The sequence below is a fragment of the Strigops habroptila genome, chromosome 6 (assembly GCF_004027225.2).
Source record: "Strigops habroptila isolate Jane chromosome 6, bStrHab1.2.pri, whole genome shotgun sequence".
In the NCBI taxonomy this organism is placed as follows: Eukaryota; Metazoa; Chordata; class Aves; order Psittaciformes; family Psittacidae; genus Strigops; species Strigops habroptila.
In genome coordinates, this window is record NC_044282.2 from 72191109 (window position 1) to 72206120 (window position 15012).

A 15012-nucleotide genomic window follows, 5' to 3' on the forward strand; every position below is an offset into this window, starting at 1 on the left:
TTACATGAATTTAGGAGATAATCTGAGGTTCAGCTGCTTAGATTACAACCTCACTGTAAATGGTGACCTCCCTTCACTTTTCTTATGTGAAGGGAAAATGAGGAGGCATCAACTGCTTCAGCTTAACTACACGTTCCTAATACAGCACAAGTCTGTCTTTACAATGTGCTACTATTTAGAAAGCCACAGAGAAAGAAAATGTTTTGGTGATCAACAGATTGTAGTTGTTGGAGAAAATATGAGCTGGGAGAGAATATGGGCATAATGAGTGTTGCCAACATCATCTTGAGCAGTAAAATTGCTTATGTGACAAACGGAAGTATCAGCTGGAAAAATCACACTTGTATTTATGTTTAACAGTTTTAATAGAAAATAATTTGGTTTAATACCACAAATGTATCTAAAAAGGGGACTAAACAGGAAATACAGTAGTTTCTGTTGCTGCAGTGCATGATGTTTCTTTTTTGTTTCTGTTGGCAGATTATATGTATTTTTACAGAATCCACTTCTAAGACTTATTTCAGAGTTAACTCTTGAGTGGCAGTAGAAAATCTGACAGCTTTTGCTCAGGCACCACGAAAAGTGATTATTTCATAAGGAAATTCCCTTATCTGAGATGTTTAATTCACCTTGAAAGCTCAGAATTCATCTTTAGCATTCACTAAATCACTGATGTTTTAGAAGACTTCTCCATGTTTGTTTGAGCTTACTTCTGGTAGGGTCATCTAGTCATCACCACCCTGCTTTAAAGTGTTTAATGTCTGTTTGGGTTCTTTATTTCCAGTGACAAACACCATTTTTTTACGATGAAGAATGATAATGAATTAATCCTGTAGATAAGTGTTTGTTCTCATCTTATCCCAGGATCTTAAACATTTTATTGTCATAGAATTGTATTGCTGCCATGAAGAAAGGCATTCTGAGCCAGCTGTTCCAGCCTTTGGTCACTGTGGTGTAATTCACTGCATTAAGATTTTGGTATACAATCCGTCTTAGCCTGAAAATAGTGAATTTAGTTGTTTGATAGCAATGAGGATACAGTTTATTAGTAGCTTGTTTCTAACAGAACAAAAAAGCTTATATTTCAGTAAGTTGTTAGGGATTACTCTGGTTTGTATGTTCAGCATCTGTCTGAATGTGTATTAACATGAGTTTACAGCGATTACACTAGAAGAAAGAATATCCTAAAAGCTTCTCAACTCAATTCCGTTGCTGTGCTTTAATATTAAAATCTTTCTCTTGCAGGTGTGTCAAAAGGTTAATTCTGCTGATTACCAGTTCACTAGTTTTGTATTTTCTGTGTCACTGCCCCCACAGCTGTCTGTAAGGGAGGTAAGCGTTTACAGCTACTTCTTCATAACTTAAATACATATTAAAGAAAGTAACTATGGAATGTACAAGCTGGAGGTGGTTTGATTTTTAATTGCTATTGTTTAAAAAAAGCCAAAAACACATGCTAGAAGTGAAGCCTACTCTCCCCTTCCTAGTTGGTGAGTCTTATTTTAATTAATAAAGTGCCTGAGTCGCTTCAGTTTTCAGTTAGCCCAGGAGTTACTTTACAGCTGAAAATCCAAAAGGAGTTTCTTGAAGCCCTTGGTGTATTGTTCCCTTTGGTACAGATGCTGGCTCTGCTTTGTGGATCTTCCTGGAGAAGGAAGTGCACAGCTGGTGCCTTTCCTGAAATAGATGATAATTGGTACTGCAGAATACAAATGAAGGAATTTTGGAGATGAACTCTTTAACTCTTCAGCATTTAAAATGATGTGAAAATACACATTTTAATAGTCACCTGTCTCGGGCATTGTTGAAAGTCTGGATTTGTAAAACAGAAGTTTATGGCACTTATAAAACTACTGATTTTGATGGCAATTTTAATCAAATGGTTTACATTTCAGTCATTCAGTTACAGAGGCTAATGATAATATGGAGGAGTGTATAACCCTGGTAATTTATTTTTTAAAAATAGAGAGAAAATACTAAGTGTAACTTGATCAGTAAAGCAGCAATTTTTGCTTAGTTGTGAGACATTTCATGATGTTCCTCTGCTTTCTGATAGAAACTGATGCAAAAATACTGTTCTAAAGGGCAACATGTACACCTTTGTGATAGATGCCTGCTGTATTAAGATGTAGTAGGAGCTTTAGTGAACATGGCAGAAAGAAGTGGCGGTGGTCTTGGATTTATATATAAACCTGTTATGAGATCTATTCTCATCCCACACAGTTTCATTGTTAAATAATCTACTATGCTTTTAACAGTGATTTGTACTGTTAGTTCTGGCACCTTGGGCAAAGGCCAGTGTCATGGCTGCATTGTCCTAACACATACTCTACTTCTAAGTCTTTTTGAACGTAAAATTCTCTACTTCCTGTCTGAAATTAAGCATAGTTAGTGTGTTTGCTTGAGCTGCTGCTGTGTCTGGTAAAATAGTACCAGAACAAATTGCTTTGTGCTTTCTGGCTGGATGAACTGCCCTTATTCCCATTTGATTTTGTGGTTTTCCAAAAAATGGGGTATGTCAAAAAAGCCCTTTCAGGGTAGGCGAGTATGTGGATGCATGCGTGTGTGCCTGTGATGCTCTGTGAAACTCCAGCCGTGGGTGAAACTTACTCCACCTTTATGCTCAGTGTAAGCTTAGGTGTTTAAAGAAAGAGGAGCTTTATTATTTCTAGGGTACTATTGATCGGGTCTGTTCCATTTCCAGTCTCCCTTTACTAGTCATTACTGAGACTTCCCTTATGCTATTCATTATAGCCTCAATGAGCAAAAACCAAAGTGAGGCACGGAATCTTTTGGCTCGAGTCCCAGATGCAATTCCCATGGTGTCAAGTTCTTAATATGTTTCCATTATGCATCTTTAGCTCGACAGCTATAGTTTATCTAGCTTAAAAATAAATTTATTTTCTTCTTTTTTGCATAACATAGCTATATAATGATGAGACAAGGAAAGAAAGATTTGATACTGCTGCTCTTTCCTCACCCTCCCTGTGGGTCTTTGCCAGAATGCCTCGGTAGAGGGTGTTACTGCACTGCTTTTCGAGCTCTCTGATGTTCTCAAACTCACATGAGCAAGCAGGGCAAGCGTTTCTGCCGGCTTTTGAGGCAGCCTTGGCTGTAAATGGAAGCAAAAAGTAATAGTTTTCTTCAGAAAGTTCATCTGGCTGATTGAAATGTTGATGACACGCTGAGGCTGTGTGGACTGGCAAAAGTGACCTGGCAGATGCAGTTGGTAGAAACCCAGATTTATTATTTTACAATAACTTTGTCTTCTAAGTGTAATAAATTATTAGTGTGATAAAAGGGATGAGGTGTAATTTTTAACCTGTCCATCTGCTTCATTCAAGGTGTCTTGTCTTTATGATCAAACAATACTACAGTGCTTGGTACAATCAAGGGAATGAAGGTTATGGTGTGAGTTCAGAAATGAATAGGTGAAGTGACATGAGTGAGTAGGAAGCTCCAGAAACAGTTTTGTTCTCTTTGTAAACAGTTCTGGTTTGTCTGGGAGCAGGTCTGCATTAGGAAGTTCCTCCTGTCCCTTCTATTCCATCCCTTCAGTCTTGTCAAATGCTAAAGCAGCTGTTTGTGTAGCTGTGTTCTAACTGAAGGGCTGAAAATGGGTGATGGTGGAGAAAGAACCTCTTTAAAACCATGAGGTTTTATTTAGTGCCTATCTGTTTATCACTTAAAAATGGTAAAAACAATTCCTGTTCTACGGTTATGGAAAAGCAGCAAGTGATATAATATGTCAAAACATCTCAAATATCTCAGAGTGCTTTGTGTTAAAAAGAGGTCTTTTGTTAAATTCTGCTTTTAATTCTTGGAACTGCACTGTACAAGAACATATGTAATTTTATCACAAAAGGACACCCTAAAGACAGCCTCCCTCCCACTGACCTTTTGTGTGACATACAATGTTCTCTGACTTCTTTTTAACCAAAAAAACCCAGAAACTGCCTTTTAATATTGCCTTCAACTAATTTAGACAGTTGTCATCCTGCCAAGTCAAAATTGTACGACCGGAGCTGAAGAAGAGTGGGACATAAAATTTACATTTGCATAGTATTTGTATCTGTAATGCAGAGAAGCTATCACCTCTTTCCACAAGTAGGATATTTGATTAAAATAAATCATAAATACAGGAGTCCCAAGTTTATGTCAGACAACTATATTAGAATCTGAAGCTAGTCATGCCCTTCAAAAGGGTGACTGTTAGCTCTGTCCGTGGTCTCAGTCGTGATCCATCATCCTGGTTCTTGCTACAAGGACATTGATGCAAATAGCATCTGTAGTCATTACTCCCTGTAGGACTGTGTATACCTCATCGTGGAATTCCCCATCTCGAAGCACTTTTCTAATAAAGTGAAAAAATGCCGTGGCTGGGATTGCACATGGTATTTCAACTGTTGCCACTGTGATCCCTCAGATAGCATTAGAATAATATCCTGCAGCTTGTAATCAATATAGTGCCTAAGCTAGTGTGTTTCAGAAATATATTTGCTGTTGAGCATTGCCCTGCAGGCTTGAGCTCTGTAATGAGCATTTTTCATTTTCAAACCACTTCACAAACATAAAGTAATTATGAGTAGAGGGATCTGATCCCCTGTTTCACATACAGCTGGGAGAGAGTAGAGGGCTTTGGCTGGCTTGGTGCTTGAATGTCATTTGGAATTTGGGATCTTTTGGCTTCCGTGCTCACAGTACCCCAATCTATTGTTCCCTCTTCATTGAAGGGGAAAAGTAATTTCTTTAATTGTCTTTCAATTTTGAAGTCAAGAGAGAGGAGATGAAATCTGACCTGTGCTCTCATTTTAGCAGCACTACTTACATGCAGAAGTTTTCTTTGTTTTGTGAGTGTACCCCCATAAAACAGGGGGAAGAAGTGAGGTTATCCACCTGATTGAATACCAAACCTACACGTGCTTTAAATCAAGGCATAGGAGATTTTTTAAATTGGCATTTGTCAAGTGCATATTTCTAGACCCGGTTCTATGGTTGTCATATTCTCTACTTCAGAATTATGTTCAAGGAATTTCAATTGGAAACTCTTTTTATTTATGATTTTATCTGGGTTATTATGCAAACAAGATTACAATATACTTCATGGTGTTTTGTGCAGCAGTCTTACTCATACTGTCTGCATATGCAGGATAATGAATCACAGTGAATTTGAGTAAACAGCATTCCACCAATACAACGATATTTATTTTGTTCAGCAGTGTGCAGTTTGGTGTATTGTGTATCTAACAAAGTTTGTTTCCTCTCTCTACTATCCCTCTTTCCCCTTTATATTTCTAGCACTGTTTTTAGGATCTCCTCATTCTGTTAGATGTACCAAAAGAAGGATAATAGACCTTTTTTTTTTTGATGGAGTTTCTCTATCAGCATGTAAAAGAAATCTATGATGTGGTTCCTTCTGATATCAATGAAGAGATGTTGTGGTCCTGTCTCTGCTCCTTAAAATGTGATACATGTTTTCAAACCTCTGCATCAGAGTTATTTCCTTTACAATAGATGGTAATCCTTTTGACAGGGTTTGGGGGAAGGTTACTCTTAAAGCATTGTATCTGAAGAAAGAAAGACAGGGAGGGGTTTAAAATTCTGCAGGATTTAAATGGGTGGTGTTCACTGCTTTTGAAATACCAATTCTTTTGGACATTTTATATGTATCTATGGTTGTATGACAAGTGTATGGAGTCTCCTTTCTCTGACGCTTTGCTAGTAGTCTGCAGTCCACAGATTGAAAACTACTAATTCTGATTTTTTTCTTTGTAGTTGTTTCAAGCCAAACAACTTATTTTTGGAGTTCATCTTCAGTGAGCATGGTGAGACTAGGCATCCAGACTGTATGTTGACAGTACAGGTTCTATTAGTAAGAGGTTATTCTGCCAGTCTTCATGTATTATTTTTCTGTTATTAGTAAAGGAAGAACTGAAAACGTTGTTGCTTTGTTGGAGGAAGTATGAGGGGAGTTCTTCTTATTCATTGTTTTTGCACTGATAGGCACTCAGTTGAAATGGAAACATTGTACTGGTCTTCTGAATACCTGTGTCCAACAACACTTTTTTTCCACCTAATTAAAGACCTAATAGAAAATTCTGGTGAACGGTAATGCACTTCAGGTTAGTAAGGTATGTTTTCATTGTGGTGCAGAGAATGGCAGTCACCCTTGGCCCCCACAGAGGCAAAATCTAAAGCCTAAAGTGCTGAACAGTTACTACACTGAAATGATAGATGGTCTTGTAGAATCAATTTATCAGTACGAAGAGAAGTGAATGAGGCTGCAAAGAGATGCACCTCTAAAATGTTTGGCTCCCAGAGCAGAGTTTGGGAAGGATATGCTTTGAGAAGCTTTTGGCATAAGCAATGTTGTTTGGAAGTCTTTAATTTCTTGATGGTTTTTGAATTTGCTGAAGTCTATTAGTGTTGCACTGCTTTGATGGCTGTTGCTCCTTTGTGCTTACTTTTGTGTTTTTCTATTGTCCTTTCATACCATGGCAATTTTAAGTCTGCTTTTGCCCTCTGTTATAAGCATTGTTAATTCTGATACTGCTGAGTTCCATTTGTTAGCTGGGACACCTGAGTGATGGTTCCTGACCTGCTTTCCTGGGCAGTGCTGCATCTAAGGGGCTACATTATGTTTCTTTAGATATATAAGAGGAGAGGAGTAGAGTTTGAGGAAGTATTTACAATGCACAGATTGAGGACAATCACATCTTTCAGCCATTCCTACCTATGCTGTGTGATCAGAAATTGTTAGTGAACTCGAGCGTTTGCACTAAAAGCTCCCTCTGACTTCTACAATCATTCCGTCTGTTCCTCAGCTTTCCCGTATTCAGCCTGTGTCTCCTGAACTAAGTGGTGTGCTTTAAATAAGAGGGCAATCAGGGAAAGGGTTTGTGATTACCATGAGACCAAGTATGTCTTTTTTTTCGTGGTTTTTGTAATGGATTATAACTGAATTTGATTTATTTTTTCTTTATATGTCATGTCAGTTTTCATAGACCGTCCACTTAGGCACTTCTCTTTTGCTCCTCATTTCTCTGTATGGTAGATAACAGCTAGTTGCTCCCAACTTAGATAACAGCTAGTTGCTCCTGACTTAGGCTGTCGGAGTCTTTTTGTAGTTTTAGTGTTAATAGCAACTTTCAAAGTGTGTTTGGTGCAGCCTGATTTCTCTTTTTTTAAAGCCAGGTAGGTTTTGAGGTGAATTGCAAAGTGATGTCTTACAAACACCAATTTTGTCTTTCCACTTCTAAAGCAAAAGTTAAATTAAAATCCTAATACTTCCTTTTTGTCCTGAGTTTTTGCTAACGGTGTCTCAGTTGTTGGGAGTTTTGAGCCTTAATTTCACTTGCTTTCGGTTTTTCTCTCCCCCTCTCTTCTTCCTGGGCATGGCTGGTGACCTATAGCGTGCTGCTTGGCTGGTGTTAAAACAGGAAATGAGGTGAGTAATGTCTTTTGGCAACCCTCATACCACTTCTATTAGAGAGTTCTCCAGATTTAGCGAAAGGAGAGATACTCTTCCTGTAACTTTTTTTCCAGCAGAGTAGAAATGAGAAACCACTTAATGCAGTGGACCTGCAGAGACGTGTGCGTTAAGAGAAAATTTTAACCAAGCAATTAAAGCCATATTTTTGAGGTCAAGACAGTTGCTTTCATTTAAAGGTACTTTTGCTAACAGTTGTGGAATATATACACTCACTTCCTATGTGCTTGGCCATGATTTTGACTTACTTTGTACCTTCAAAACTAACCATAAGGAAAGTCAGAATTGGGATATGCTGTCATTTTATTTGTTTGGGTTTTAATTATTATTATTTTAACTTTTTATCGTGCATAGCTTTTGCTGTCTGTCTGACAAGAACTCTTTCGTATAGACACCATTTGTCTGTATAAATGATGAGCAGAGAAGAAGCTGATTTTATAGTCTAGTCCAGTTGTCCAGTTTCTTTCTTTTTGTTTACAAAGGATAAAACGGCACCTGGTTTTTGTTTGGTGGTTTTTGGTTGTTTTGTGTTATTTTGGGTTTTTCTGAACCTGGTTTGACCTTTTTTGGAGTTTCTTATCTCTTTTGCCTCACAGTGTGATTATGAGGACGTAGTGTTTCAACTCGGAGTGTAGGTTGTCTGTCCAACTGTACAGCTTTGCATTAACTTAATGGTCCTCAGAGGTGCCATGATGCCATGAGTCAGAATCTTCTTGTACATAGAAGAGAGTGAAATACAGCCCTCTTCATTTTGCCACCATATCAGGTTTAGGTAACATTAATAGTGACTGAAAATTGTCAGATAATGGTGAAAAGTCAGTACTGTAGCAAGAAAGACATTAGTGCAGTGGGTGCAAGTTAGTTTTGACTCTTCTTTTTTATACCTCAGTGTTTTGAAATCAATTTAAACACTTGACTCTTTGTCTGTTCCAGGACACTTCCACTCCTGGCCAAATGAGAACATACTAGAGCCATTTTGAACAGATGAGTTGTCTTTGTTGGCAAGAGGAAAGAAATCCACTTGTCTCAAAGTTAGTTGAGGATACTGAAGTAGTCTTTGGTGGAATTCATGTTGACTGGAAGTACCATTTCCAGATATTCGTAGTAAGCTAGATTGAAAGACCGTAGAATCATAGAATAGTTAGGGTTGGAAAGGACCTTAAGATCATCTAGTTCCAACCTCCTGCCATGGGCAGGGACACCTCACACTAGACCATGTCGCCCAAGGCTCTGTCCAACCTGGTCTTGAACGCTACCAGGGATGGAGAAAAGATGATGAATCATGTTCTACTTTGAGACTAATTTGAAAGTAATTATTTCATTAAATTGCTTGAGAGAGGATGAGGCCCTTTAGGGCAAGCATTGCCCACATAGCCTATCATTGGTGCCATTTGTATAGGAGGACATAGGCTTTGCTGTGTAAGTTCCCAAACAAGTGGTTTGAAATCATATGCCGGCATCCTTACAGGCATCTGCTCCTTTTAACTTCTCTCTCTGTAGGCAAAGAATAGTCAAGGCCTAGTCTTGTACCTATTTAAATCCTTTAAACAAAGGATTTTTGTACATCTCTTTCTCAGCTCTTCTCCAGGTAATCTCTGGAAAGACTTTTGCAACTTTTGATGGACCATGAAGCTATGGCACGAGTTTCCTCAGTGCATGTTCTTTTGCACTAAACAAAAAAGAATCTATATTTAAATGTTAGTGAAAAAAACACTAGAAACAGGGCAGAACAAGATATTTACTTAGGGTGGAAGCTGGACAGGAGGCTCCTTAGCAAGTAGCACAAGTGTTGCCCTGTTCCAGATACTCAGTTTACTTAGGCTGAACTAGATGTTTTACTACCAGAAGGCTCTTGGCTCCATCTGCATGTACCTTCTGTCTTTCTTGTGTTAGCATAAGTACTTATGTGACCACTGGGAGAGGTGATCATCTCACTGATCTGGCTGAAAAAAACATTTTTTGGTGGATTAGGGTTTGCTTTCAGTGGGATCAATGGACTGGTATTACTTACCATGCTGTGCCGTGTCAGCATCCAGGTCTGGCAGGAAGGAGGAAACATAGTCCTACCCGTGCTTGAGCTGATGTTAGCTACACCTTTAGCTACTCCCTGCCAAAGTTTTATGTGTTTATTAGGAAGCATGTTACTTGGAATCTTGGTCTGGCCTTAATATTTCCTCAACATTTTTTAATTCAATACAAAGATTTAGAGCTGTTACAGAGGTCCTGTAACAGCCTTTCGTTCTTTCATGCCATGGTATGTATGCTTAGTGCTTCAGTCTGGTTTTATTTGTGTATCACTCGTTTACCTGGCATTAGTTACTTAAGTTTGTCTTGAAATACTATGTGTCATGGATCTGTGTTTGACAGACCCCTGTGCAAGTTATTATTTCTTTGTGATTCAGAAATCTGGGCCTTTCCTTGGCAAAGGATGACATTGTTCAGCTGAAAGAAGCTTATAAGTGGATTATTCATCCCCAGTTGTCTGAAGAGTTGGGTGTTCCTGCTGATGGAAAGGTGGTGTATAAATAAGATAACACTTTTTTCTCTCTTTTTTTTTTCCTCTCTTTTTTTTTGATATGTTTGTGTTTATACACTTATATATGTGCACACCTTATATATATACACTTAAATAAAAGGGGGGAAATATATACTTCTTTCCCCTTATTAACAGATAAACAAGTTGCACTGCTCTTACAGTCACTGTAGGGGGAACAGGGGGGAAGTTTTTTTAACCAGAGATCTCCAAATCTCATACTGAGGGGTCCAATCTTCATTTTTGTACACATAGATCATTGCATCTTCTGAAACCATCATAGTCTTTTGCTGAGTATCTTGCCCCAGGGCTGGTATCCTCCTTTTATGAACGAGACTTCTTCAGTTTTCTCATTTTCCAGGATCTCTGCTTTCCAGAGGCTAAGGAATGTTCACACGTAACTTCTTTGCTCTCCTATTACTGCCAACACTGTTACTGCTCTGTGAGATCAATTGTTCAGTTTGTTACATTTTATCCCTAGAATTTAACATACTGTTTCTGAAACACACTGAAAGAGGAAAGACTGGTCCTTGTTCGCTTTAATAAATACTAGAGATAGGCATGTTGGAACCTGCAGTACCTGTAAGTAGGCAATAGAAATGTTTTTTCAAACCCTGTTTTCAACTTTCAGATTCTGACTAACCTTAAAATGTTTCTGAAATGCATTCACTGAACATGACATTCAGGAGTTGCCAGGCAAATTCAGAAACACCATCATCTTGAATGTAAAATTCCTGCTGAGGACAAGGCAGTCTGCAGTTTTAACTTGTCCTCAGCCATAGGACTGACCCCAGGATTAGATTCATTTAGTCTTTAGGTTGATTTGCCAGCTTTCATTATAATTACAGTTTGTCTTTTCCCAGCAGTGCTAATTGAAAGCATGCCTTTTGTCTTAGTGAAGAAAGAAATGCTCAGTTATCCTGAAGATGATCCAAGAAGAAACAAACTTCCTGCATACCAAGTTAGCAAAAGCTCTGCAGTGCTTGGGCACTGAGCCACTCCAGACATCATTGTACCATAAAAGTTACTTGTGTAGTGCTCTTTATCTACAAGGCTCTTGAATATTAGCCAATCTTTTCAATAGCCCTCTTGAGGTATCCTGGTATCTGAATAACAGAAGTAATGAGTGTTGTTTGCCCAAGGCCAAAGAGGGAATTGGGGGTAGAACTGAGATTACACTAGAGTTTCTGGTCTAGCTGTCATTCCACTAGGACGTGTTGCCTGTCTTTGCCCCAAGGCCATCCAGTCATTGCAAACAAAGCCCCTGACAAAATTTTACAGTGGTGACTACTACAGGGTTTTATCTTTATTCCGTGCTATGCACTGCTCTCCCAGAAGGTTTGTGAAGTTTAGTGACCGTAATAGGCTTTGAGCATACACTGCCTCTGACTCAGTTCCCCCTGCGCAGAATGGGGCCGCTGTCTATGATGTGGAGGTCACTCATGGTTTTGAAGTGCTCTCAGATAATCCTTGCTTACTTCAGAAATGCAAATGCTATTATGGCACACATTGAGGCTGTGGTAGAATAAATGGGTTACTTTCTCTTTTGCCTACCTCTTTACTGTTTTTCTAATCCTACAATAAGGATGCTTGGGAATATCCTCCCTGTTTATTTAAAAACCTCTTACCTTCTGCTTTTTTCTTTTGTTTTTTCAATTTAGAGTTTGTTTGAAGTTAGTGTGGTCTTCGCTCACCCAGAAACAGATGAGGAGTGCCATTTCCTGTAAGTTTTTGTAGAAATAACAAAAGATCTTTATCTAAAAATTGTGCAACATTGTTGGTTTGGATTTGCTACAGATGAGAACACGCCGTGTTTATAAACTGCAATGGGCGCTACATCTAAACTTCCTCGTATTCAGATAGAGTTGCAGAGCTTAAAGTTACATCATCTCTGGTTAATTCTGTGTCTTAAAGCCTATATACAGAATAATCCAGAATTTTAACTGGAAGGAGAACATTCAGGTAAGTTGTTCAGTTTCAACCCTTTTCCATATAGCTGTGTCATTTATAAAGATAAATTCAAACCACGTAGTTGCAGGTGGGGAAATCTTTTGAGGTCATACATAGGTTTTCCTGCTCTTATAGGAGACATGGATGGGCAGGAAGGCTTTAAGGGAGTTAATCCAATTTAGCTGGTTGATGAAAACAGAAGTTCCCTGGTCACTACACATAGTTTTTGGCCTGGCCCAGTTGGGTATTTGCTATACATAAAGATGCAAAACATTTCTGTGAATTTAGCTGCCATTTAATCTGATTTCTCAAACTGTAGTTTATTCTGGATAATCAGGTTCACTCTTCCCATTTGCTGGTGCTTCCTGGAAAATCAAAGATTCACTCAGTTTCATCACTCGTGCTCCTACTGCAAGTTAAATCTTAGCATAGAAAGAGGCTCAGCGTAGACTTCTCTGTTGCATAGTGAATTCATCTCTTGAGACTAGAGATTTCCTTTGCAATCTTTATCTGTTCCCCTGATTTTGCCCATTCTGGCACTTTGTGATCTTTGTTTGAATGCCCAATCTGCCACCTCCTTGGTTTTCAGCAATGGCATCTTTCACTTGGCTTGGCTTGGGGGATGAAGGGAATGCATGCTTGGTGACAGACCAGGTATTAGGAGGAATGGATTACTAGTGTTTGCTGAACGTCTTTTCTTTCCAGTGTCTTCAGGTCTGGGCAAAAGGGGGAGAAAATATTATGGCCAAACTACAATTCTAAATAATGGTACCTGCAATCTTGTAAAAACTCGAGTGTTTCTGGATCCTGCACCCTTCTGTTCCTATTTATTTCATTTTACTTGATCAGCTCTTGTTTCCTGTAGTGCTTTTCCTTCCTCTGAAACCTCTCAGCTCTTATTTTCAGCTCACCTTTCCATCCTTCTTGTGCCATTTTAAAAGTACTCATGTGGAGCATGTCATGGTGCCAATGTCAGTGCTCCAAGCGGAGTAGTTACAGCGGTGAAAGCTGTGAAGAAGTTCCGTTCCACATTCCAACTACTCAGCTTTATTCCATGTGACTTGACAATATCCCTTTATTTGCCTTCTCTTTGTAGCGTACTTAAAGAGCAATTAAGGTTTTAATAGACATTTTTCTGAAGTAATAGCATATTACCTAATTTAATTACATAGTAGCTTCTCAGGTGTCAAGGCATTCTGCCTCTGAATGGCTGGCTCTGGGCATATTCCACAAAACACTCTGGGCAGTGGTTTGATTTCTTTTGTAAATAGGGTAAATTTGGCAATTGTCATGCTCTAGTAATGGCAGTCATGTTTTTTGTGGAAGCAAAGTAGGATCTTGTTTCAACCTGGAGAAGTCCTCCAGGTGTACTTTGGGGTGAGATTTCAAAGTATAGTGTGTGCAATTTCTCATCTCTCAAGCTGTTCTTCCACAGTTATGTGCAGGTAGGTGTGCTGGGTTTGACATGGAAGATTGAATTGGCTCCTGATAGCTTATATTTGGAGATTTCTGTTTAAAGGTAAGGTGATACTGAAATAGTGGAAGAGGCAGTTTGTGATGCTTTGTGTCACAAACTGCTCAGGCAAGTTTCTTGTACAAAAATAGCAAGAGGACAGACCTGCTTCCTTATAGTCTAAAGTAGTTACAGAAGGTTTGAAAAGCACCAGCAAGACATGATAAATTGTGTTGGAGGCTAGAAATAATCTCTAACTGCATACATAGAAATCAACCAATAGGAACAGCAACTTCCTCTACAGTACTCAGAAAAAGTGTTTCACTGACTTGGCTTTCACTTTCATGAAACAACCAATAGTTTCCTTCTGAAGAGGCAACGCACAAATGGTATTGAGCACCTGGGGTTAGTAATGAATTTTCCTATCCAGAAGCAGCAGTTTGAATCTCTAGTTTGTAGTGTGCATTGTGTAAGAACAGCAAGTGTAGATTTCAAGATGTCAGCACATCTTGCATGGAACTTAAACAAAATCATGACCTTTGTCGAGAAGGATTGGAAAGGACTGACAGCTAAACTCCTTGTGTGCTTTTTCGTCCCATCTCAAAGCTGAGACACATTGCTGTTGGTCAGAGCAAAAGAGGCTTACACAGCTTTGTCCATGACTTTTCTCTAGATCGAGCACCACACACCTTCTGCCAGTTGTGACCTGGGATAAAGTTAATTGTAAAATCTGCTCTGTGCTAAGCTGTGGAAGTGAGATACTAGACATATTGGTACAAAGACTGGGTACATGCTATGCTTGTAAGTCTGTTTATCTTTTCTTCTGTAAGAGTACAACTGATTCTGATTTCTTTATTTAGAGCCACAGCCTGTCCAGACTGTTTCAAACCAGCAAAGAACAAACAGGTAGGATCTCATCATTGTTGTATTTCTTTTCTGACATTCAGACTTTCACAGCAGTAGCTACAACGAAGAACTTACCTGGGTATTCAGTCAGTGTTTAATGTCTATTTTTCCTTCATCAGAAATCTCTCTAGTTTTCTATTGTCTCAAAATAGTCTCCTTTATTCACTTAACATTTTCCTGCTTAGGAAAACTAAGAGCTTGGTACTTTTCTTTGGGTCATTCTTTTTCCAGACTGTCTAAAGGCCATAATTTTAGGAATGTTCTCTGTAAATACCTCCCTTAAAATCTAGGAACTTGATTGTCATGCATTAAAAGTAGCATAAAAGATGATCCTCAAGCTCTCTGTGGGTGAAACAGTTCAGATAAGTCACATTGTGAAGATGAGATTCTGCAGCCAAAACGGAAGTGATCACACTGCAGTTTTCATGTGCTGTGATCTGGACGAAAGACACAATACATGCAGGATGGTTTTATCCTGTCTACCTCTGGAGGAGGGGAGGGAAGAAAAGGGACCTTGCCACTTGTTGCAGACCCTGAGCACACACAAAATCATTGATGGAAAAGAGGACATTTAAGAATAAAAAAAACAGTTGGAGAGAAACTGATACAAGTAGGACAGTTGGTGTGATCAGAGGGAGAACAAGTAACTTCCGTCAGAAGCCTGTTCAAGGCCTTTTATTC

General features: G+C 38.9%; 1 protein-coding gene across 5 annotated transcripts in view; it reads left to right on the top strand.

Annotated features, from left to right (window-relative positions):
- The window catches only part of PUS10 (pseudouridine synthase 10), a 32403-nt gene that overhangs the window by 4836 nt on the left and 12555 nt on the right, over positions 1–15012 (top strand). For 4 of the 5 annotated variants that reach the window (XM_030489942.1, XM_030489943.1, XM_030489945.1 and 1 more), the window contains exons 4-8: positions 1246–1332; positions 7413–7447; positions 9892–10003; positions 11684–11745; positions 14286–14331. In XM_030489942.1, the coding sequence (XP_030345802.1) occupies positions 1246–1332; positions 7413–7447; positions 9892–10003; positions 11684–11745; positions 14286–14331 (342 nt within the window). Of the gene's footprint in view, positions 1–480; positions 583–1245; positions 1333–7412; positions 7448–9891; positions 10004–11683; positions 11746–14285; positions 14332–15012 lie in introns of all 5 variants that reach the window. The other variant, XM_030489947.1, reaches the window with a different exon arrangement.